Raw genomic sequence first — 21,264 nt, 5'->3', positions numbered from 1 at the left:
CCTCTTTGCACTTCTCATCCTGCCTGGTTGAGATCAGGGCTTCTGTTGTTGTGTTGTAGATGCTCTTTCAGTGATTTTTTTTTTTCCCCTCAGCTCACTAATGTTTCTTTCTCCTGGCCCACACAGTAGTTTACTAAATATTCCAGATGATGTCAGAGTGGGGGTTTTGGAGCCTGCAGAGCATCCAATAGGAAAATGTGGGCTCAGAAACAAACCCACGTGCTTGCTGTGTGTTGGGAAGGTGCTTTCTGTGTCCTCTTTGCACCTCATCCTGCCTGGTTGAGATCAGGGCTTCTGTTGTTGTGTTGTAGATGCTCTTTCAGTGATTTTTTTGTCCAGAAATGTTGGTGTCCCTCCTTTGCAAGCTGCCGGTTTTGTTGCTCCATCTTTTCTTTGAAGGGTTTACATTCTGGTTTCCAGTGAGGTTGTGGAATTGCTGCTGTGCTTCATCCAGCCCTGAGCTTCGTGGGGAATTGCCTTGGGAATTGGCTGGCTGAATAAATAAGGTTTTCTTTGGGGGGGGTTTCTTTGCTGTGGGATTTGTTCCTGGATCTGGGTCATCATGTGGCTCCCAAGTATTGCACCACAGCCTTAGATTAAACTGGTTTTGGGGACTTTAACCCAGTCCTCTTCAAGAGAGGCATTCTTTGAGCTACCAGGAAAATGCATAAACTGTAGTTTCCTTATGGATAATTTTATTTATAATGATGAACAAAATCCAAGCTCTAGTACTTGCCTTTTGTAAGTGCAGCTCCCAAACATCAGGTTAGATCACAAACTGCACAGCTCCCACTTTCTTCCTTGCAATCTCATGGAATGCCTGAGGAAACTAATGTCAAAAGTGCTTGAATTGCACTTCTTGGAAGTAAACCAGTTATTTTTGACTGAATTACCAGTGAATTTACATTAAAAAATCGAGGGAGAAATTGAGTAAGTGTTGTGTAGATTTAGAGATTTAGAGACAATTAAACCAGAGTAGCTGCTACATTTAACTTTGCATTCTCTTCTCCTCCTCCCTCACCACAACACAGACCCACAGAGGGTATCAGGTTCTTTAGATGACTTTTCCTCTTGCTATCCAATTATTAAATCCGTGACAAACAGCTAATCCATGTTACTCCCAGGGTGAATTTTCTTACTGTTAAGGTCTGTGTGATTTGATATCTAATTTGTAAAGCCATTCCTTGTAGTGCTCCTTTCATGTGAGAGGGAAAAGCACATCTACACTTTGATCATAATGCATAAATTTCACTCTCACTGTTCCCTTCGATATGAAAGAGGAAAATTTTTTCGGGAAAAACCTTTCCTGAAGTGGAAGTGTTTGGGAAATAGGTCAGACATTCTCCATTTGCACTGAAATCAGCCTTTCTTGGTGAATCCTTGAATCTGCTGTTGCAAATATATTCTCAAAATACTTAGTGCTGGTACTGACCTGGTGATTTGAAAAGGTAGTGACTGGTGTGCCCTCAGCCAAACTTTCTGGGAGGAGCAATTCCCTCTGGGAAACACAAAGGCTTCATTCTGCCTTTCACAAGGATCCTCTTGTTTTTGGCCCTCCTCAACAAATCCATATCAAATGAATGTTTCCCCTCCGAAATGGGAGATGCAGTTTTACCACAGTGGAGCTCCTCAGTAGGGTGAAGAGGTTTTTTTACTGCTGAGAATACATCCATTAAAAAAGGCATTCCTTCAGGAGAGTTATCCATTACTTTTCAGAAGAAAAATGTTGTGCATTAGAGACAGAGAACTGTCATAGTAATTTAAAAAAAGGTGAAGGAACTCACTGTAGAAGATGACTGGATATAATCCTACTCAGGTTTTGTTAGACAGAAATCCAAGCCCTGATGCTCCAAAGTTTGGTTTGGGGTGGGCACCTTTTGGGTTTGGTTTGGTTTTGAAATGAGGCTCAGGGAAGTTTAAGTAGATCTTGGATTCATGGAACAGATCCAGCTTGTTTTTTCCATCCCTCTTTGGGCACATCCACAGTGGGAGAACCAGTGGATTACTAAACCACAAGTGATACTGTTGGCAAATTGTTATCCTTGCAAGCCAGTTATTACTTAAATAGTTACAGGACATGATCCTTTTTGAACAATAAAAGAATATTTGATTCCCAGTGTCCTGGAATTAGAATAGAAAAGGGTGTGGAGCAACAGGAGCCTTGCTCCTTGAGTTCATCCAGAGGGATCAGCCAATTCAAAACAATTGCCCCTGAATAGTGAATCCTGTTAGGAAAACCCACAAAGGCAATATAGTTTTACCTCTGGAGTCTTATTTTCTTCATGTGGCTGATAAAGATTGGCAGTCCTGGATTTTAATAGTGACCATAAATGTGCCACAGATTGCAGTAGTAAAAATTACTCTTCCCAAAGTCCTGTAGGACACCCCCTCCCTCCCATCCCCTGCTCCCTGTGGAACAGAGCACTGTTATTCCAGGGCCATTCCCACCAAAGGCTGAGCTTTAAATACTGTGATGTCCTTTAATTGCTTCTGGTGCCAAAATCTGGGTAAACAAACGTTTGCTTGAAAAGAAGGAATAAAAAGGAGCTTATGCACCAGTTTGCAGACAGGGCAGTCCTTTCTGGAAGTTCAGCTTTTGTTTTGGAAAATTCAGTTCCTTGTCCACTTCCAATGTTTGCTAATGGATTGGCAGTGGGGAAAATTCCCTGTTGTTATGGATGAAGCAAAATGAGAATTTTGAAGTACCTGTGTGTAAGTATGACTGTGTAAATCAGAGGGTTTTTTTAAAGCTGTGTGAGTTGCTATTAATGTAAGAGAGTCTAAAAATATCTAAATGGTTTGCTTTAAAAAATCATTTCTGTCAATCCCACTCCATGAAATTCTGGAATTTCATGATAAACTTGGATTAGCAGAGTCAAATCTTACCTGTGAGGTCTTTGGAAGTGTTTGCAGGTGGTTGAGTATTAACTAATAAAATTAATAAAGTTGTTGCTGACGATCCAGAGGGGTGAGTGGGAAATGTTAATATTTGCATTACAGTCTTCCAGCTAAAGAAATAAATGCTGAAATAATTTGCTTCCTACTTGGAAAAATGACCATTGAACATGGTTTGTGTTCAGAAAGGGTTTTGTGCACTCACTCCCACTGCAGAGATTGACTTGCAGGTCGTGCTGTGCCAGGGAAGAGCACAGTGTAAATATTTATTCCAGGCAGATAATTTTCCATGTTTCCTACTCCTTTTTCATCTCTAGGTCCATTGCAAAAGAACTTGCAGACTGGCTGATCAGCAACAATGTAGTTGAGCACATTTTTGGACCAAATTTACATATTGAGGTTTGTATTAAATTACTTTTTTGAGTTGAAATGTGGAGGAGCCACTTCTTGTTCCAGTAAATCTTCAATATGTTCTCACTTTGCAGATCATCAAACAGTGCCAAGTGATTCTGAATTTTCTTGCAGCTGAAGGCAGACTTAGTACTCAACATATAGACTGTATTTGGGCTGCAGCACAGGTATGTATAAACTTAAAAAAAAATAGAAAATGGCAAGTTGATTTTATTTTACATTCTTAAAGTCGAATTTTTTGCTTTTTCTTGGCTCTCTGAGTGTTTTGCTGACCAAAATTTCAAGTTAGGTAACTACCACAGTTACTGGGTTATTTATTAGAGGCAAAAATTCACTTTGGCTACTTTTATACAAGGAAAAAAAAAAATGAAGCTGTTTAGCAAGGACACGGTGTTTTCATCAAGAATGGGGGTGAAGATTGTAGGGCAGTTGTAATATTTTTTACTACAGTGTTAAATTGCCTTTCTCCTGTGTCTTGGAGCTTCCATTTCTGTTACTCCTGGTGGGAACAATCAGGTGAAAATTGTGGCAGTGAAGTTTACAGCTGTGCTGCTCTTCAAATCTACAGAAGGGCACTGAAATTTTATTTTTTTTTCTTGCTAAACCTGGAAACTCTGCCAGGTTTTTTGCCTTCAGAAAGATTTATTTGTCTGCTGCTTTTCAGGGGTTGCCATGCTTTTTATTTTAGGTTGTGACATTTTTTGATTGAGGGGATTTGAATACAACAGACATTTTGATTTCTTTGAACGTGCTTTTGTACGAGTTAGAATTTGAAGAGGGTTTTTTATGTGTTCAATATTTCTTTGTAATTTCTTTCAATCAAATGCTACTGTGCACACATTGTGAACCCTCTGTAGTCCACAGTCATTATTAGAACATGCAGGTGGAATGTTAATAAATGCTCATTAGGGCAGCACTTGCTCTAATAGGCTCCAGCAATCCTTTGTATCAGTGTAATTAATAATTACTTATTTCACTTACACTTTTAAAGCAGTATATTACCTTCCCTGATGTTTTCACACTGGGTTAGACCTCTGAATTTTTAATAGATACTACTTGAAGAATAATATAATTACCTAAATTCAATAATTCTTTTGCACTTCACGTTTTACCAGACTGATGTTTTCAAATTATATCTTTGATTTCAAAATTAAATGTACCCTGATTACTTCCTGTCAAAGGTTTAACCCTCTAATGTTGTTTAGAAGGCAGACACCTCTAGACTTAAAGAATAGAAGGCCTTAAAGGTGTATTTTCCACTTTTTAGACTAACTTTTGGACAAAAATTTATCTTCCTCAGTTGAAACACTTATCTCCAGATGTTCAAATGCATCCTTGTGTAGAACCCCCCATGATTTCACTCCAGTTTGAATCCTGTGAAAGATGCCCTGCACCCCATAAATTGCTGACATGGATATCTTTAATGCCAGGAAGGTACAAAACAAAACAAATAATTTCTAAAAAAAACCCTTTCGAGGTGCCTGTGTGGTAACCAACATTAAGAATTCCTTCTAGAAGCTTCTTGTAACCATTATTTTTCTTTTTGAATGCAAACATTAAAAAAAATCCCCTTCTAAGTGACTGTGAAAAGCAGCATTTAACCAAAGAGGAAACATGGAGGAGCACTGTCACTTTAATGTGTAAATGGAGGAGCTGGCTAAACACATTGTCATATTTTGTGACATCCATTGCTGGAAAGACAAAAGAATTATTTATAATCCTCACACAGTTCACACAGTCTGTTCTCTTGAGTGTCACATTGACCTCTAATGCCTTATCTGTGTTTACCACCCCTAATAAGGTAATTGCAAATAATGTTTTCCCTCAGGATTTAGCATATAAACTTCATATTTTAGAAGTTGTGTTTAAGTTGTATTTAAGTTAAATCCAAAATAAACTTCCAGTTCTTCTTTTCACCAAATTCTTAGAGTTAAGATACTGTTACATTTGATTTCTCTAAACTTTACAGGGTCAAAATTAGCTTAGTCCAAATTGCCAACCTGATGGAGTTTGGAATTTTTTGGATGAATGCTTCCTGAGAACTTGTGCAAAGATGTTTAATTGCTGCCTTTTTGCCAATATTTGATTTTTTTGTGTGTTTGTTGTGCTGTTCCTGTTACCTCCTCTGTTTGTACCTTGTAGCTGAAGCACTGCAGTCGTTACATCCACGACTTGTTTCCTTCTTTGATCAAAAACTTGGACCCTGTCCCACTTAGACACCTCCTGAACCTTGTCTCAACTCTTCATCCCAGTGCCCACACTGAGCAGGTAAAGGCAAGGCCACCAAAACCACTGTCATGAGAAAAGCAATTATGTTAAACAACCATTAGGGATTTGCCTCCCTGAAGAAATGCAGTAAAAGGAATATTCACTACTGCAGAAACTGTATGAGTAAAGTTGTCATGTTTCTTCCAACCTTTTCTGGCTTTGGAATTATAATTTTTAGAGGTTTTTTGAATATTCCACAACCACTGGTGGAAGATTTTCACTTCTGTCTGCAGTTCAGAAGTGTTTCACACAACATTTGTTTATTTTGTTTATTTTTCATTTTGTTTCATTTGTTTATTTTGAAGGGTTTATTTTGCTGTATAGAAAGATTAACCGTGGATCTTTGTATCCCAAACCCTCCTGCTTAATGACACTGTTCCCTGGGTTTGTTTCCAGACCTTGTATTTGGCATCCATGCTGATCAAAGCCCTGTGGAATAACGCCCTGGCAGCCAAGGCTCAGCTGTCAAAACAAAGCTCCTTTGCATCTTTACTGAGCACCAACCTGCCCATGGGAAACAAAAAAGGTTCGTGGTTTTCCAGCAGATCTGGGAATTCAATTGTGAATTTCCGTAGGCTCCTTGTTGACTCTGGACAAAAAGCAGGTATAGAGCTTTTTTCCTTTAAGGATTTTTTTAAAAGGGTCATGCTGACATAATTTTCAAGCAGAAATGGAGGATATAGATGAAAGCATTAAAACTTGGTGAGTGCACTTGGAAAGCTTTCTATTTCAGATCCCTTCTGGTTGTATTGCTAAAGTAGCTATTTTTCTTTTAAAAGTAGTATTTTCTTCTGAAGTAGTATTTTTCTTTTTCCTTAATGCAGAAGATGGTCCATAACTCATCAGTTAACTATTGTTGTTCCACTGCACATCTGTAACTAGCCACATGTAATCTTACAAAAGCTCATCTCCTTTTTTCCTAGTTTTTGGTATTACCTGCTATTTCTGGTTTGGTTATTTTTTACTTGGCTGTGTTATTTCCGCACAGTCATTACTGAAGGAGCTGAGAAGCCACTTTACAGTAGTTTCCCTCTCTTTTCCTACTGCTGATTTTTATGAATCATGGACAACTATATGCTGACAAAAAGGCTTTTAGTCACTTGTTTTTCCATCCTGCTTTTTTTTTCCTTCAGAAGAAGAGGAGCTCAGAAGAGCAGCCCCTTCACCTTGTAAGTATAGTTTTAAAAGTACACAGCGTGATTCTTTTGATGCAATGCTGCTTTTCTACAGCTGTTTAATTTGAATAGAACAACTATTCATTGGAATAGTTCCAATAGTTTCCAATAAAAATTGGAAGTTATGCTCTTATGAAAAGTCAAATGAAAATTATATTTCATGTAGAATGTAGGAAATTTATATAACTTTTATATACTGGCAAGAAGAGACATCAATAATCAGACTTTGTATTAAAATGCTCAATGTCCTAAAACAAATTTTTAGTGTTTAGGTACATGGATTGTTTGAGTGATATCCCTGTTTGCTGGAAGAATGCTCAACCTTTGAGGCAGATTTAGGCAATGCTGTTACATTCCAGTTGATATCCATCACAAGGTAACTGGGAAATGTGGTTTTGAACCAGGGTCACCAGCAGCAAGCCCTCAGAGCAGTGACAACAGTGACACCCACCAGAGTGGAGGCAGCGACATCGAGATGGAGGAGCAGCTCATTAACAGAACAAAACATGTCCAGCAGCGGCTTTCAGATACTGAGGTGACAGTGGGAATCCCAGCCTGGGAATTTGGGTGCTGAGCTGCCTGTTGTTAGCTATGGAAATGATTTTTTACCTCAGACAAAGGTATTCCTGCATTTAAATTGTATTTCAGTTGGAATAATCCCTTAGTGAGGGATTGCAGGACGCTGTTTCTCTGTCACGCTGTGACTCTGTGCACGTGCAAAGCCTGCACAGATCCCCTGTTACAAGTCAGGTAATGCAAAAAATAAGTTATTAAGTCTGAATCTAGCTCAGAGCATTTTGTTATTGGCAGCCAAAGTGAGAAAGAACAAATAAAAACTTGTAGATTCGACACGTTTCCTCATAAAGGAAGAACGGTGTCGGAATGATGTTCATTGTGTTCATTATCAGTGTGGCCAACAGGTCCAAGGAAGTGATTCTTCCCCTGTACTCAGAGTTGGTGAGGCCACCCCTGGAGTGCTGTGTCCAGTTCTGGGCCCCTCAGTTCAGGAAGGACATGGAGGTCCTGGAGCAGGTCCAGAGGAGAGGGACTAGGCTGGTGAAGGGACTGGAGCACAAGTCCTATGAGGAGAGGCTGAGGGAGCTGGGGTTGTTCAGCCTGGAGAAGAGGAGGCTCAGGGGAGACCTCCTCACTCTCTACAACTCCCTGAAAGGAGGTTGTAGCCAGGTGGGGGTTGGTCTCTTTTCCCAGGCAACTCTCAGCAAGACAAGAGGGCATGATCTTAAGCTGTGCCAGGGGAGGTTTAGATTAGATATTAGAAAGAATTTCTTTACAGAGAGGGTGGTCAGACAGTGGAATGGGCTGCCCAGGGAAGTGGTGGATTCTCCATCCCTGGAGGTTTTTAAGATAAGACTGGATGTGGCACTTAGTGCCATGGTCTGGCAACCGCAGCAGTGTTGGATCAAGGGTTGGACTTGATCTCAGAGGTCCCTTCCAACCCAGCTGATTCTATGATTCTATGATTCTATGATTCTATGTATTTCCAGTGGTGGTTTGTTTTTCCACCAATCTTTAAAAAAAAAATTCTAAAATAATTCCAGGAATCCATGCAAGGGAGCTCTGATGAGACAGCCAACAGTGGGGAGGATGGCAGCAGTGGGCCTGGCAGCAGCAGTGGCCACAGCGACGGCTCCAGCAACGAAGCCAACTCCAGCCACGCCAGCCAGTCCGCCGGGAGCCCCGGGAGCGAGGTGCAGTCCGAGGACATCGCGGATATCGAGGCCCTCAAAGAGGAGGAGGACGAAGAGGAGGAAGATCGGAGTCACAACCCCCAGAAAAGCAGCAGGAGCGCGGATCTACGGAGCAGGAAACTGGAATCCCAGGCGGGCATTTGTCTGGGAGACGCGCAGGGGGCAGCGGAGAGGAGCGGAGCCAACAACGGGGCGGGGAAGGAGCACGTGTTCAACGCGGACGCGGTGCCGCCCGTGGACAATCGGATCCGGATGCTGGACGCCTGTTCCCACGCTGAGGATGCAGAGCACGACATGGGGGGGGAAATGAGCACCGCTCACATCTCCCAGGGCTCTCAGGATTCCTGTATCACTCACACAGGGGACTTCCTGGGGGAAACCATTGGAAACGAGTTGTTCAACTGTCGGCAGTTCATCGGGCCCCAGCACCACCACCACCATCACCACCACCACCACCACCACGATGGGTAAGGAGCTCGGCATTTCTTCTGATTCCTTAAGTTAAATTTAACTCCAGAAATTAAAATGGTAGCAGAATATCCCATCTGGGCAGAAATTTTGTATGGGCATTTTGCTGCAGCTCAGGATAATTCTGTCTTACTTACTGCAGAGAGTTACACAGTAATCTGACTTGGTCACATCTGATGAGAGCTTTCAGTGAAGTTTTGGTATGGAATAAATAAGACAACACTTTAAAAATGTTAAAATTGTTATATATGCTGTATTTAGTTAATATTAAAACAATCAGGCTAGTGAGGCCTTCAGTTTGTCTGTAATGTTTTTTCTGAATCTGTGAAGGTCTGCTGTTCAAACAGATGATTCATTCTGACTTTAGCTTGAGGGAGATGTCTCCTCACTCGTAGTTGGCTATAAACTACTTCCTCCTTGATATTGTCCCTTCTGATATCCTTCTTTTCCAGGCATATGGTTGATGATATGCTCAGTGCAGATGATGTCAGCTGTAGTAGCTCTCAAGTCAGTGCAAAATCCGAGAAAAATATGGCAGATTTTGATGGGGAAGAGTCTGGCTGTGAGGAAGAGCTTGTACAGATTAATTCACACGCTGAGCTCACGTCTCATCTTCAGCAGCACCTCCCTAACCTGGCCTCCATCTATCATGAACATCTTAGTCAAGGTAAGAGTCATCGAAGGAAAACTGAAAAACATTGTTTTGTAACTTTGAATTAGTCTCCTATAATTAAAATAATCAAATTATTTTAACCATTTATCTGTATTTGTCCAAAGAAACCGGGATGACTGCTGAGAACTTAATCTCCAAGAGATTAATTTTTGTATATTTAGCTGTGTTTTAGCTGTGTTTATCTTTTAAAATCTCCCCTCCTCAATTTCTACTGCAGCTTCTAATGTTAAAACAGCTAAGAACCTAGTAAATGTTTCTTTTAATAAGTTATTAAAGTATAAAGAAAGGGGGTGCTGAAATGCAAAATTTTATTTTATTTTCCTCTCCTCACTTGTTCTGGTTGGTGGATTTTACTGTGGCTCAGTACATTTGTCATCATAAATTAACCCATAAATGAATTAACCATAATGGGCTCTAGAGAAGATAATTCTGGGAAAAGGAGTTAAAATATGACTTGATATCTTCGGGAGTTTGCTGTAAAGGGCTTTTTATGCTATTTCATCCTACACTGCCAAGTCTTCTAGTTTACTTCTGGGTGCAATTTAAGCTGCTGCTAAAACACTTCTCGAGAATTATATCATTTTTCCATATGCTTTATTTTCTCTTTCTCTTCTTTTTAAACATAATGGTGAAGGTTTGATGTTTTTCTTCACCAGCCTGGTAGAACCAAGTTTGCTGTTGTCCAGCAGACAGTAAACTCAATACTATTTATTCATTTTCCTCAAACAGTTGAGTAAGAGATCTCTTATAATGATAATTTCAGCCTGACATTAAAACTCTGGATGTTTTTCTCCACTGCAGAGTTGAATAAACTACTAAAACTTTGTAAATCTCTAAATCAGTGTATTTTTTCAGTTTTTTTGCACAGATATTACTAATCTTGCTGATGCTCATACATCTTATGTTTGAGCATCAGGCCTTCAGTGCAGATTATTTTTCACACCCCTGTTTTGCACGTGCAAGTAATCACAGTTCTCTGCACAGTCTAAATTTTCTACTTGACTTTGCTACCTGAAAATAGTATCAAATAGTAGAGAAGTGAATGGTGCCCAGCTGTGAAAAATCTGTCAGTGTTTATGAAAACTTGATGAGTTTCTAAAATCCTACACTTTGATATCCACCATGTGTGAAAATGGGGTTGATTTTTCCTTTGATATCCGTCATATATGAAAAAGGGTGTTTGCTTTTCCTGGTTTTTAGGAGGAGGTTTTTCAGATAGAGGAAATCATGTAGTATGAGGGGAATTTATTGAAATGAGCTCATTTCTCGCTTTCCAACCATGATGGTGGTGCAGATCGCTCCCTTTGGACCACAGCACTACAGAAAGGCTTAAAAAAATAATTGAATTACAGTAGGAATTAAATTAAAAAGCAATTGTGTTCGCAGTTCTTCAGTGCTGGTTTTATTGCACTTTGCCAGTAGCCAAAAGCAGTGTAAATACTGGCCTAACTGCCCTGTTGGCTTCTTGTATGGCCTTTTAAGAACCCATATGTGAGAAAAAGCTGCAATTACAACGTTGCTGCACTTTGAAATAGCCAAGTTAACAAATAAAGTGTGTTGTTTGTATGGGCACTTAGGGAATAATGTTCAGTTTAGATGGTTCCTTCAGTAATGTTCTTTTTATTTTGTGCAGGACCAGCAGTTCATAAACATCAATATAACAGCAATGCAGTGACTGACATTAATCTGGATAATGTTTGTAAGAAAGGAAATACCCTTTTATGGGATCTGGTCCAGGATGAAGATGCAGTAAGTTCAATACCAGAAAATCCCATTTTTTAAAAAGAAAATAAATCTGTAGTATTCATTGGCCTTTCTTTCTCCTTGCTGTAGATTCATCTCTCTGAAGGGTTAATAAATGAAGCAGAGAAGCTGCTCTGTTCCTTAGTGTGCTGGTTCACTGACAGACAGATTCGAATGAGGTTCATTGAAGGCTGCTTAGAAAATTTAGCAAACAACAGGTAACTTAAATCATAAATTATCTGCTTTTACATGTACCTATTTTTGTGACGGATCAGAAATTCAACTTGGCTCTAGTGGTTATTTCACTTTACAGGAAGACAAAAGCAGCAGAAGAAAAATAGTTCCCAAAGTGTGTTATGGATGTTTCTAATATTCCATTTTTCTATTCCCTGGGTGCCCGAGTTTCTCACTTTGTTGCATTTGTCTGTTCTCCCTTCTGGGCATCACCTGCAGTATTATGTTGTTACCTGTTGCTGAGAACTGTGTTTGTGTGATGAGTTCCAAGCACACTGAGATCCTGATTTCAGCTGTGTGTCCAAGGTGTTACAATGTGAAGAATTTCAAGTGTGTGTAGCCCAGATTCAAAAAACTACTTGGTAGATTCCACAAGCACAGGAAGGAGATGGCCTTGTTGGATTGAGTCCAGAGGAGGCCACTGAGGATCAAAGGGATGGAGCAGCTCTGCTGGGAGGAAAGGCTGAGAGAATTGGGAGCTTGGAAAAGGGAAGGCTTTGGGGTGACCCAGCTGTGGCTTTCCAGTACCTGAAGGGATCCTGCAAGAGTGATGGAGAGAGACTATTTACAAGGGCCTGGAGTGACAGGACAAGGGGGAATGGCTTCAAACTGAAAGAGATATTAGATATCAGGAAAAAAGTCTTTACTCTGAGGGTGTGGAGGCCCTGGCACAGGTTGCCCTGAGAACCTTTGGCTGCCCCATCCTTGGAAGTGTCCAAGTTAAGGTTGGATGGGGCTTGGAGCAATGTGGTCTAGTGGAAAGCATCCCTGCCTATGGCAGGGAGTTGGAACTGGCTGATCCTTAAGTTCCCTTCCAGCTCAAACCAGTCAATGATTCTGTTGTTTACAGTCCTTTCAGGCAGCCTGTTTGGTCCTCAGACCTGAGCTTCTCAAACTAATTTTTTTGGTTGATTATTTCGCTTTTGTAACAATCATGTAGTGTCATCATTTCTCTCTTTCTCCTTCAGATCAGTAGTAGTTTCACTTCGTCTCCTTCCAAAACTCTTTGGTACTTTTCAACAATTTGGGAGCAGCTACGACACCCACTGGATCACAATGTAAGTAGTGATGGCATTTAGGGGACTGCAAGACTTGTCCCTTCAGTGTGGTCCAAACATTGCTGACCTGAGGTTATCACCTCACTGCTGTCTGGCCTGGTTTTTCTCATCACTGAGGCCCAGATTTCTTCTTAATGCAACTTATTTCTTTATAGTACAACTACTGTTGTAACTGATTTAGAGACTGATTTATATTTATAAAAGAAACCCAACCTTTAAATCCCAAAGGACTTGCAGGAAGTACTAGAAAACCACCAGTAACACTTTATAAAAGGTATTAATAACTTGATGTCCCATGATTCTGTTCCGAGTGTGTCTCAAATGCTTCTCAGGAATCAAAAATTTTGTTTATAAGAAAAACCTTTGACATTTGAAGGTACATAGTACAGCATTCTTGACTAGAACAAGCTGTAACTGGCTGGTCTAACTGTAGAGAATGGACTGATGGAACTTCTGGCAAAGATGACAGTGATTATCAGCAATTTTTCTTGGCCTTTTTGACATGACATTTAAATACACACCCAGTTCTGAGTTTTGGCTTAGACTTTTTCTCAATTAGGGCCTTTAAGAACAGTTTTCATAGTCTCAAAAGGGAGTGTTCTGTCAGTCCTATGCCTGAAAATAACAACATTAGGAACCCTTATGGATTGCAGGGAAGAAGAGAGGACTGTACTGGAAAACACTCCTGAGTTCGTGGTGGATGGAAAACGAAATGTTTACTTTGGGTTTATGTGTGTGCCATTTTCCTATAATAGCTGTCTGCTTTCTGTGGCTCTTGTGATGTTTTTAAGCAAACCATAATTCTTTCTGCCCTTTAAATTGACACAGGTGGGCAGAAAAGGAACTGAATATGATGAAACTTTTCTTTGATAACTTGGTACACTACATTCAGGCGGTGAGGGAAGGGCGGCACAAACACGCACTGTGAGTACAAACTGACTTGGAGGGTTTAATATTTTATGCTTTTAAACATTTCTGCTTTCTTCTGTTGCTTCTGATGTCTTTTTGTGAGTAAATACTTTCTATAGGGACATTGCATGCTTAAGGAGACAAAGATCTGTAAAAACAGTAATATTGTAGATATTCCTTTTCCTTAAAAAAAATCCAGTAACTCTCGTGTCATTTTTGTTAAACATTGTGTTGCACACTTGGGTACAAATAAAATGTGAAGGTTTAGATATTCAAATCAATTTAAAGTGATTTCATATCATAGAACTATTGGAGTATTTTAGTGTTCAACCTGTTATTAACCTTTGCATTATTATTTTCTGTTTAACAGAGTCACCTGTACTTTCTCATTTGTGGGATGTAAATTAGGTGTATATAAACAGACAATACAATAATACAATTTGTAGCTCCCCAATCCCAGAGGAATAGACTGCTCATGTTTTGACAGATGTCAAAGTCAATATGGGCATCCACATTTGAAAAATGTTGCTATTTATGGGTCCAATTTGACTTCATCATCCCCCTTTATATTGCTCTAGTGAGGGATTACTTAGAAAGCTGTTGGAAAGTGGGTTGAATTGCTTTAAATTCCAGCAAAATTATACATTGTTCTGCTCCTTTGACCATATAAATAGAAATAAAGTTATGAAAATATTTTTATGAAGATATGTGTCAGCTGGAATCAGAAATTCAGTGTAGAAATATCTGCATTTTACAAGTTAGGGAAAAATAATGTAGATCCTTCAAGGTGACAAAATGATGCACTTTAGAAGTTCAGAAAGAAACTTAAAAGAAACATTTATGTTTCTAAGAAGCACGTGTAGGAGTGGGGGAAAAAGTTATGGCAATAAACCATGAAATAAACTTTGATTTGTATCCAAATTTCCATTTAGATACAGCCACAGCGCAGAGGTTCAGGTTCGTCTCCAGTTCCTGACGTGTGTGTTTTCAACTCTGGGATCACCAGATCATTTCCGTGAGTGTTTGGGGTTACTTTACCTCAGAAACACCTCGTAGTGAGGCAAAAATAGTTCTTAATAATCAATTATGTGTTATTTTAAACATACAATTTAAAATAATCTCTGATACTGTCTCAAAAGAAATAAGATTTTTTTTTCATGAAACCACAGAACCGACACTGGAATTCAGGTTCTGTTGCAGTTCTGTTTTCATGTTCTCTGTGCTTCAGTTTTTCTAAATATTAGGGATTTAGTAATATCTAAATGAAGATAATAATTGTGTTTTTATGGGCTTTGGTTCCTGGCCATACTGTTCCCAGAGATCTCCTCCTTGGACTTGGAAGTATTCCAAAAAGGAATAATTCTTTATATTTTAATACTGGCAGAAATTGGTTTATACCTTTGACAATTGAAGTTGACAAGAGAATTTTTTGGGATATTCTATAGATAGTCAAAGTGTGCATCCACTGCATGACTTGTCCCTCTGGTCATTAAAGTACAGGAAAAAATAAGAATATCTGTAGCCAAAAGAAAAGAAATTGTGGCTATTTGATCAACAAAAACAAATGTAGGGTGACAATTCTTTTTAAAGTAGCTTGTTCAGATCACAAAGAAAAGAAACCTATTGTTCTCTTGAAAGCAGAAGCAATGAAATAGTTACAGAAATCCTGTTTTCAGCCCAGTCCCAATACCCAGCTCAGAGTTGGGGTCTGGATGTGAACTGCATCACAACCTGCTGCTTGGTGTGAGATCCCAGCTCACGTTGTCCTGATAAAAACTACTCTGATTTTTCCGTGTTTTGTGGGAATATTTGGTGCTGTTTGATGTGATAAAGGAGTAGTTACAAACGCTTCCCTGCTTGCAGGGTTGAGTTTAGAACAAGTGGACATCCTTTGGCACTGCTTGGTGGAAGATTCGGAATGTTACGATGATGCACTACACTGGTTCTTGAACCAAGTCCGGAGTAAAGACCAGCATGCCATGGGGATGGAGACTTACAAGCATCTTTTTTTGGAAAAGGTATGTAGGGAGTTCATTGCAACCTTACAATTCCAGTAAAAGTGTTTCATTCCATGTCAACACTAGTGTATCTAAAATTGTTTCTGTGCCGCTCTTTTTGGGAGGGGCCTCTAAATCTCACCAGTCCAGCCACTGAGGACACAAACATGCAGCACTAGAGCTTTTTGCAAGGGGGGCCCATCCATCCTTTTCAGGAGGTGACATTGCAAAATGGATGGATTGTGCAATAATTAATGTAGTCTGGTTCTTTTTCAAGGTTATACAGGCTTTTTCTGGTTTTGGACATGTATGAGTCACGTCATGTATTTTAACAAATTATCCTGCTTTGATAAGTTAAGCAGCTAATGTTAAAATAATTTTTCCTCTGGTTACAGTTCAGATCAGCAGTGAAGAGCTTGTTTAAGCCAATTATGGTTGATTTTTTTGCATTCTATCTAAAATTCAGAGTGTGATCTTCTACAAGAATAAATTCTAATTGATCCGTGTTCCAGTATGATTAGTAATAACAACGGTGTTTTTCTGTGCTGATGAAATAAATACCCCTCCCATCACTGAATTTCTTTTCCATACTAATGTGCCTTCATTTTCTTCAGATGCCACAACTGAAGCCTGAAACTATAAGTATGACTGGCCTCAACCTCTTCCAGCATCTGTGTAACTTGGCTCGGTTGGCTACGAGTGCATACGATGGGGGCTCAAACTCTGAGGTAAGACTGGATCTGGCATTCCATTAGTCATGTTTAATTCTGACTAGAAATCCCTTGTAAAATATGTCTCAGTTTGTGTGATGTGATCTGCAAGTTTTTCTGCTGTAGCTTTTTATACAGAGAAACTGTCTCAGAAATAAAATACAAAATACTTGGAAGTGATTTGAGGCATTTTTTTTTCTTGCAGTGAACACCAGTTATAGTTGTGGTTTTAAGGCTTCATTTAAAAGTATTGCAGTTTCTCAAAACTGAAAATTCACTGTTTGGAATTTTAACCAGTTCTCTTCAGGCTTCAAACTTAGAAAATGTTTCTGTGAAACTTAGGATTTTATAGTAATTGATGTGGAAAAATCAAGAGGAAAACTGAGATATTCTTAAGAAATGAGTCAAGAGGCAAATAAAATGTCTCAGATGAGAAAAGCATCACTCCCAGTAAAATAATGAGGCAATGTTTTGCTTCTGTGTCTGTTTTCTTTTGTCGAAGCAGTTGTGTGGCATGGACCAGTTCTGGGGCATTGCTCTAAGGGCCCAGTCAGGGGATGTCAGCAGAGCAGCCATCCAGTACATCAACTCTTATTATATCAACGGTAGGAATTCTCATTCTTGCTTCTGTTTTCCGTTTCAAATGTTGTAAAGAATATCTGCCTTTATCTTCTTTTTATTCTCAGTATTAAAATATGTACTTCCAAAATCGTGTCTGTAGTTTACTTTAAATTGATCTCCTAGGTAAAACTGGTCTGGAGAAGGAACAGGAATTTATTAGCAAGTGTATGGAGAGTCTGATGATTGCTTCGAGTAACCTGGAGCAAGACCCTCATTCGAGTCTGACCATTATTGAAAGAGGGCTCTTAATGCTGAAGACACACCTGGAGGCTTTTAGGAGAAGGTAAAAAGCTCTGTTGATACATTTGGGTGCAGAATTTATTTCTGTTCCTCTTACCATAATGATGAATGAGTTATGAGTTGTTATTGATGTAAAGAATAGTTTCTTTGTGTAAAGACATAGCAGATAATTGTAAAAGGTGTAATACAGAAGGTTCAAACAGTTACCAGAGTTGGCCCATGTCTTGTGTAAAGGTGTGGCTGTGGTTCATGTTTCCCTGTCCCTCACCGAAGAAACTTGTTTAAAGTTATTTTAGTTTTATTTGAAAAGTAACAAAAATGTCAATAACTTCCTCTTATTTTGAAGAAAAAAAACCAAAACCTGCAAGTTTCGTCTCTCCTCTCATTGTTTATCAAACAGTTGTGTTAAATACGTGTGACAAAAATACTTTATCCGTGTTTTTCCCTGTTGAAGGTTTGCATATCACCTGAGGCAGTGGCAGATTGAAGGCACTGGGATCAGCAGTCACCTGAAAGCCCTGAGTGACAAACAGTCCCTCCCTCTGAGAATTGTGTGTCAGCCAGCGGGGCTTCCCGACAAGGTGAGGAAAAGCCCTTTTTCCATCCTGCCCTGTGAAACTTGGGGAATTCCCTTGTGCACTTGGAAAAATAAACCACATGTTCTCTTCCAGATGACAATAGAAATGTATCCCAGTGATCAGGTGGCTGACCTGAGAGCTGAGGTGACACACTGGTATGAAAACCTGCAGAAGGAGCAGATCAATCAGCAGGCTCAGCTCCAGGAATTCGGCCAGAGCTCCCGCAAAGGGGAATTCCCTGGTAAGCTGGAGACTCCTACCTGGAGATTTTGCCCTTGCAAGAACTTAAATGTGGTCTTTTTCTCCCCCAGATATCCTAAATAAGGCAGAATTAGGATTTATTTTTCTCTGCAGTTCTGGTTAACATCACCCTCTCTTCTATTTAATGGTGTTGTTTCTTAAGCACTCCCTTTTATTTGAAATAGCAAAGAAAACGTAGAACTCTTTTAAACCTCTCCAAGCTCTACATTTCAATAGATTTCCCCCCACATTATTTTTCTCCTCGTTGTTTTAATTAATGAAATTATTTTCTCTAATTTGGAGATTCTGTAGCTCAGAACTTGATAAAGTTCTATATTTTTATTTATCTGAGTCTGTATTTCATCCAATTTATACGCTTCTGGCTCTGCCATCGATTCAGAATATGAAGCCATAATTTAGATTAATAATTTATACCCTACCTCCATGTATTCCAGTCAGGTGTAGAATTTTCCTTACACCTGCAGTTGCTTTTTAATTTATGGTCATCCTGTAGGAAAACTGATCATTCATCCTGCTTTGACTCTCCTAATTTGGAATGTCACCTTGCTCCTCAGATGGTTCGTTGCTTGCTTAGTATAGTGAATATGCATCCTATTGTTGTTCCCTATTAATGTGTCTGTGACTGAGTGAAAATTCTGCTTTTTATCCTATAGGAGGAGGGTATTTTATAAATCCTATTGATGGTATTGATTGATACTATAATTCTTATCAATTATTGCTGTTCAGAATGTTCTTTGAATTGTCTTCTCCTCAGTGTTTTCTTTCTTTCTCACTGTAGTTTACATGTAATGCAAATTATCCAAAGAAACTATCCACGAACATCTTTTTCCAACACTGCTGTTATTTGAAGTGTAAACATGAATCAGACTTCCTTGTCATAGTTTAACAACTTTTAAAAAACATATTTTAATGAGGCACACTGGCAGTAAACCAGACAGAATTTTGGACACCTTAATTACCTTCTTTGTAAAATCCTTTTCCAGCCACTCACGAGAAGCTGTTTCAGTGAAGAAACTGTTTTATTTTCCACCAACTATCACCACAGAGCAGAGATTTTAATTTTTGTTGTCACTGGCATTTTAGAAACGTGTGGTAGCGCTGGGAAAAGCGCTTGTAAGAACAGAGGCTGGATTGTCTGCACCAAATGAAATTAAATTCCTGTTCATGTCATTATTCAGATTTCTTGTTCAGTGTTAGGAGTTCTCTCAAGGATATTCTTAGTTTTTCTTTTCTGGGTGCATGAAATCTTTGGTTCCAACTGACTTTTAAGTAGGAATAATCACTGCTTCCTTGCCTTTGACTTTATCAGAGGTGTGTGGTACAGAGGGGGTTTGTTGATGATCACAGTGATTTTCCATTACCCTTCTGTGGCACGGTGTAATTTACTACAAAATCTGGCATGTTTAAATCTGTTTTGTGAACACTTCTCACCACAAGATTGGCTGACCCGTTACTGAAAAGGTTATTTCTGAATACGTGCAAGTAAATTTGGTTTAACGTAATAAGTAGTTTTCTTAAGGAAGTTCCATTAAGGTTTTGCCTCCTGTCATTTGCTGCTGAAGGATGTACTGTTAAAAATACCAAAATGGTTTATTCCAGAATGTCACTGAAATAAGCTTTTCTCCTAGGTGGCCTCATGGGACCTGTGAGAATGATTTCATCTGGGCACGAGCTGACAACTGACTACGATGAAAAAACGCTTCATGAATTGGGGTTTAAGGACATGCAGGTACTGCTGGTCCAGAGATTGCAGTCACTGGGATGTTGGTTTTGTGTAAAATATATATAGGGCTGGGTGTGAGCCATCTGTGGGGTGATAACAGGGAGTGCAGCTACCCCCTGAATGCCTCCAGTGAAAGCAAACTCAAATTTCATCGTGGCAGCTGCTGACAATGCTGCGAAGGAAAGACTTGACGACAAGATACCGATTTATCTTTAAGTTTTTAATTATGATCCTTTAGAAAACATTCCATGGCTTATCTTAAAATTGCCTCTTTGCTCCTTGTTGTTTCCCTGTGTCCCAGATGGTGTTTGTATCCCTGGGTGCCCCCAGGAGAGAACGGAAAGGTGAAGGTGTTCAGCTCCCGGCGTCCTGCCTCCCTCCCCCTCAGAAGGACAACATTCCAATGCTTTTGCTCCTGCAAGAACCTCATCTCACCACCCTTTTTGATTTGTTAGAGATGCTTGCCTCTTTTAAGCCTCCTTCTGGAGAAGTGGCTATGGAAGATAGTGAGGTAATTCAGAGTGATTTTATTAGAATAATTACCTTGAAGTCTTATTTAATTGGATCTGCTTTTCCTATCCAGACTTCTTGTGTACTCCCAGTTGTTTTGTTGTCTGTATATTCCCATTTCACATTATGGTTTTTCTGATTTTCCTAACAGTATTGTCCTGATACATTTTAAATGTTCTAAATATTGTATAAGCTACAAAAAAAGTTATAAAAAAGTAGTTCTTAAGAAAGAATATTGATTATTTAAGTGGACGTGGTGACTCATAATGGGAATTGGCTCGAAGAAAGGTTTGCAAAGGTTCCATTGCAAAAACTCAGACTTTGTATGTGCCATCATTAGCTTGTGGAAAATTAAATACTATATAGTATATTTGAACCAGTTTATTTTAAAGTTTTATTTGCACTCAAATAGTTCAAAGTATGTGACGTGCATGTAACTTAGTTTCTTACAGGTTCAGTGAGTCTTGGACTATCATGTTCTAGTTATGGACTTAGATAGGAAACAGCTTCTTAATTGAGAATAAATACATTTTTGGCCTTTGAAATGTTATTTTCTCAAAGAAGTTCACCATGCCAATGGTTGTTGTGTGGTTTGTCAGAGTGCAAGGTGTGAAGAGCTCCATCTCCACGCTGAAAACTTATCCAGGCGTGTCTGGGAACTGTTAATGCTCCTACCAACGTGCCCTAATATGTTGCAGGCATTCCAGAACATTTCAGATGAGCAGGTGAACAAAATTTGACATGTTTATCTTTGTTATCCATGGATGTTTTAGCATCTGGTGTTTTAGCTGAATTTGCCCCAAATAGGAATGTTAAATAGTAAATATGTTAAGTGTGCCAGGACACAAGTAAACCTAGTAAACAAACCTAATAATTCTTATAAAATTAAGCTAACCAGAGATGTCAGCTTAGCCCCCAAAGTTTGTTTTTATGATTTATTTTTTTGGCTTGAATCAAAAAAGCAGTTTCTCGATCTGCAGCTTTGCTCTAACACGAACTGTTGTGATAGTGTTACTTTTGTACTCTCTTCTCTAAATTCCCAGCTTGGTTTGATTGGAAGCCTCTTTGCTTTCTTGTCCTG

At 39.3% G+C, this 21,264-nt stretch overlaps 1 protein-coding gene and 1 long non-coding RNA gene across 9 annotated transcripts in view; one reads left to right on the top strand and one right to left on the bottom strand.

Moving 5' to 3' along the window:
• USP34 (ubiquitin specific peptidase 34) overlaps positions 1-21,264 on the top strand; it is a 110,538-nt gene that overhangs the window by 45,211 nt on the left and 44,063 nt on the right. For 6 of the 8 annotated variants that reach the window (XM_017821749.1, XM_017821751.1, XM_017821753.1 and 3 more), the window contains exons 9-30: positions 3,213-3,294; positions 3,381-3,473; positions 5,449-5,574; positions 5,971-6,100; positions 6,708-6,743; positions 7,154-7,284; positions 8,309-8,925; positions 9,379-9,593; positions 11,233-11,348; positions 11,433-11,560; positions 12,545-12,634; positions 13,463-13,558; positions 14,476-14,558; positions 15,407-15,561; positions 16,155-16,268; positions 16,753-16,855; positions 16,995-17,154; positions 17,566-17,692; positions 17,783-17,930; positions 19,579-19,679; positions 19,975-20,184; positions 20,783-20,908. In XM_017821749.1, the coding sequence (XP_017677238.1) occupies positions 3,213-3,294; positions 3,381-3,473; positions 5,449-5,574; positions 5,971-6,100; positions 6,708-6,743; positions 7,154-7,284; positions 8,309-8,925; positions 9,379-9,593; positions 11,233-11,348; positions 11,433-11,560; positions 12,545-12,634; positions 13,463-13,558; positions 14,476-14,558; positions 15,407-15,561; positions 16,155-16,268; positions 16,753-16,855; positions 16,995-17,154; positions 17,566-17,692; positions 17,783-17,930; positions 19,579-19,679; positions 19,975-20,184; positions 20,783-20,908 (3,187 nt within the window). The remainder of the gene's footprint in view (positions 1-3,212; positions 3,295-3,380; positions 3,474-5,448; positions 5,575-5,970; positions 6,101-6,707; positions 6,744-7,153; positions 7,285-8,308; positions 8,926-9,378; positions 9,594-11,232; positions 11,349-11,432; positions 11,561-12,544; positions 12,635-13,462; positions 13,559-14,475; positions 14,559-15,406; positions 15,562-16,154; positions 16,269-16,752; positions 16,856-16,994; positions 17,155-17,565; positions 17,693-17,782; positions 17,931-19,578; positions 19,680-19,974; positions 20,185-20,782; positions 20,909-21,264) is intronic. The other 2 variants (XM_017821755.1, XM_017821748.1) reach the window with 1 other exon arrangement.
• LOC108500651 overlaps positions 1-21,264 on the bottom strand; it is a 190,385-nt gene that overhangs the window by 129,509 nt on the left and 39,612 nt on the right. The window lies entirely within an intron of this gene.

The sequence above is a fragment of the Lepidothrix coronata genome, unplaced genomic scaffold (genome assembly GCF_001604755.1).
Source record: "Lepidothrix coronata isolate B3197 unplaced genomic scaffold, Lepidothrix_coronata-1.0 Scaffold92, whole genome shotgun sequence".
Lineage (NCBI taxonomy): Eukaryota > Metazoa > Chordata > Aves > Passeriformes > Pipridae > Lepidothrix > Lepidothrix coronata.
The sequence above is the reverse complement of the archived record's forward strand: the minus strand, read 5'-3'. Positions and strand labels throughout refer to the sequence as shown.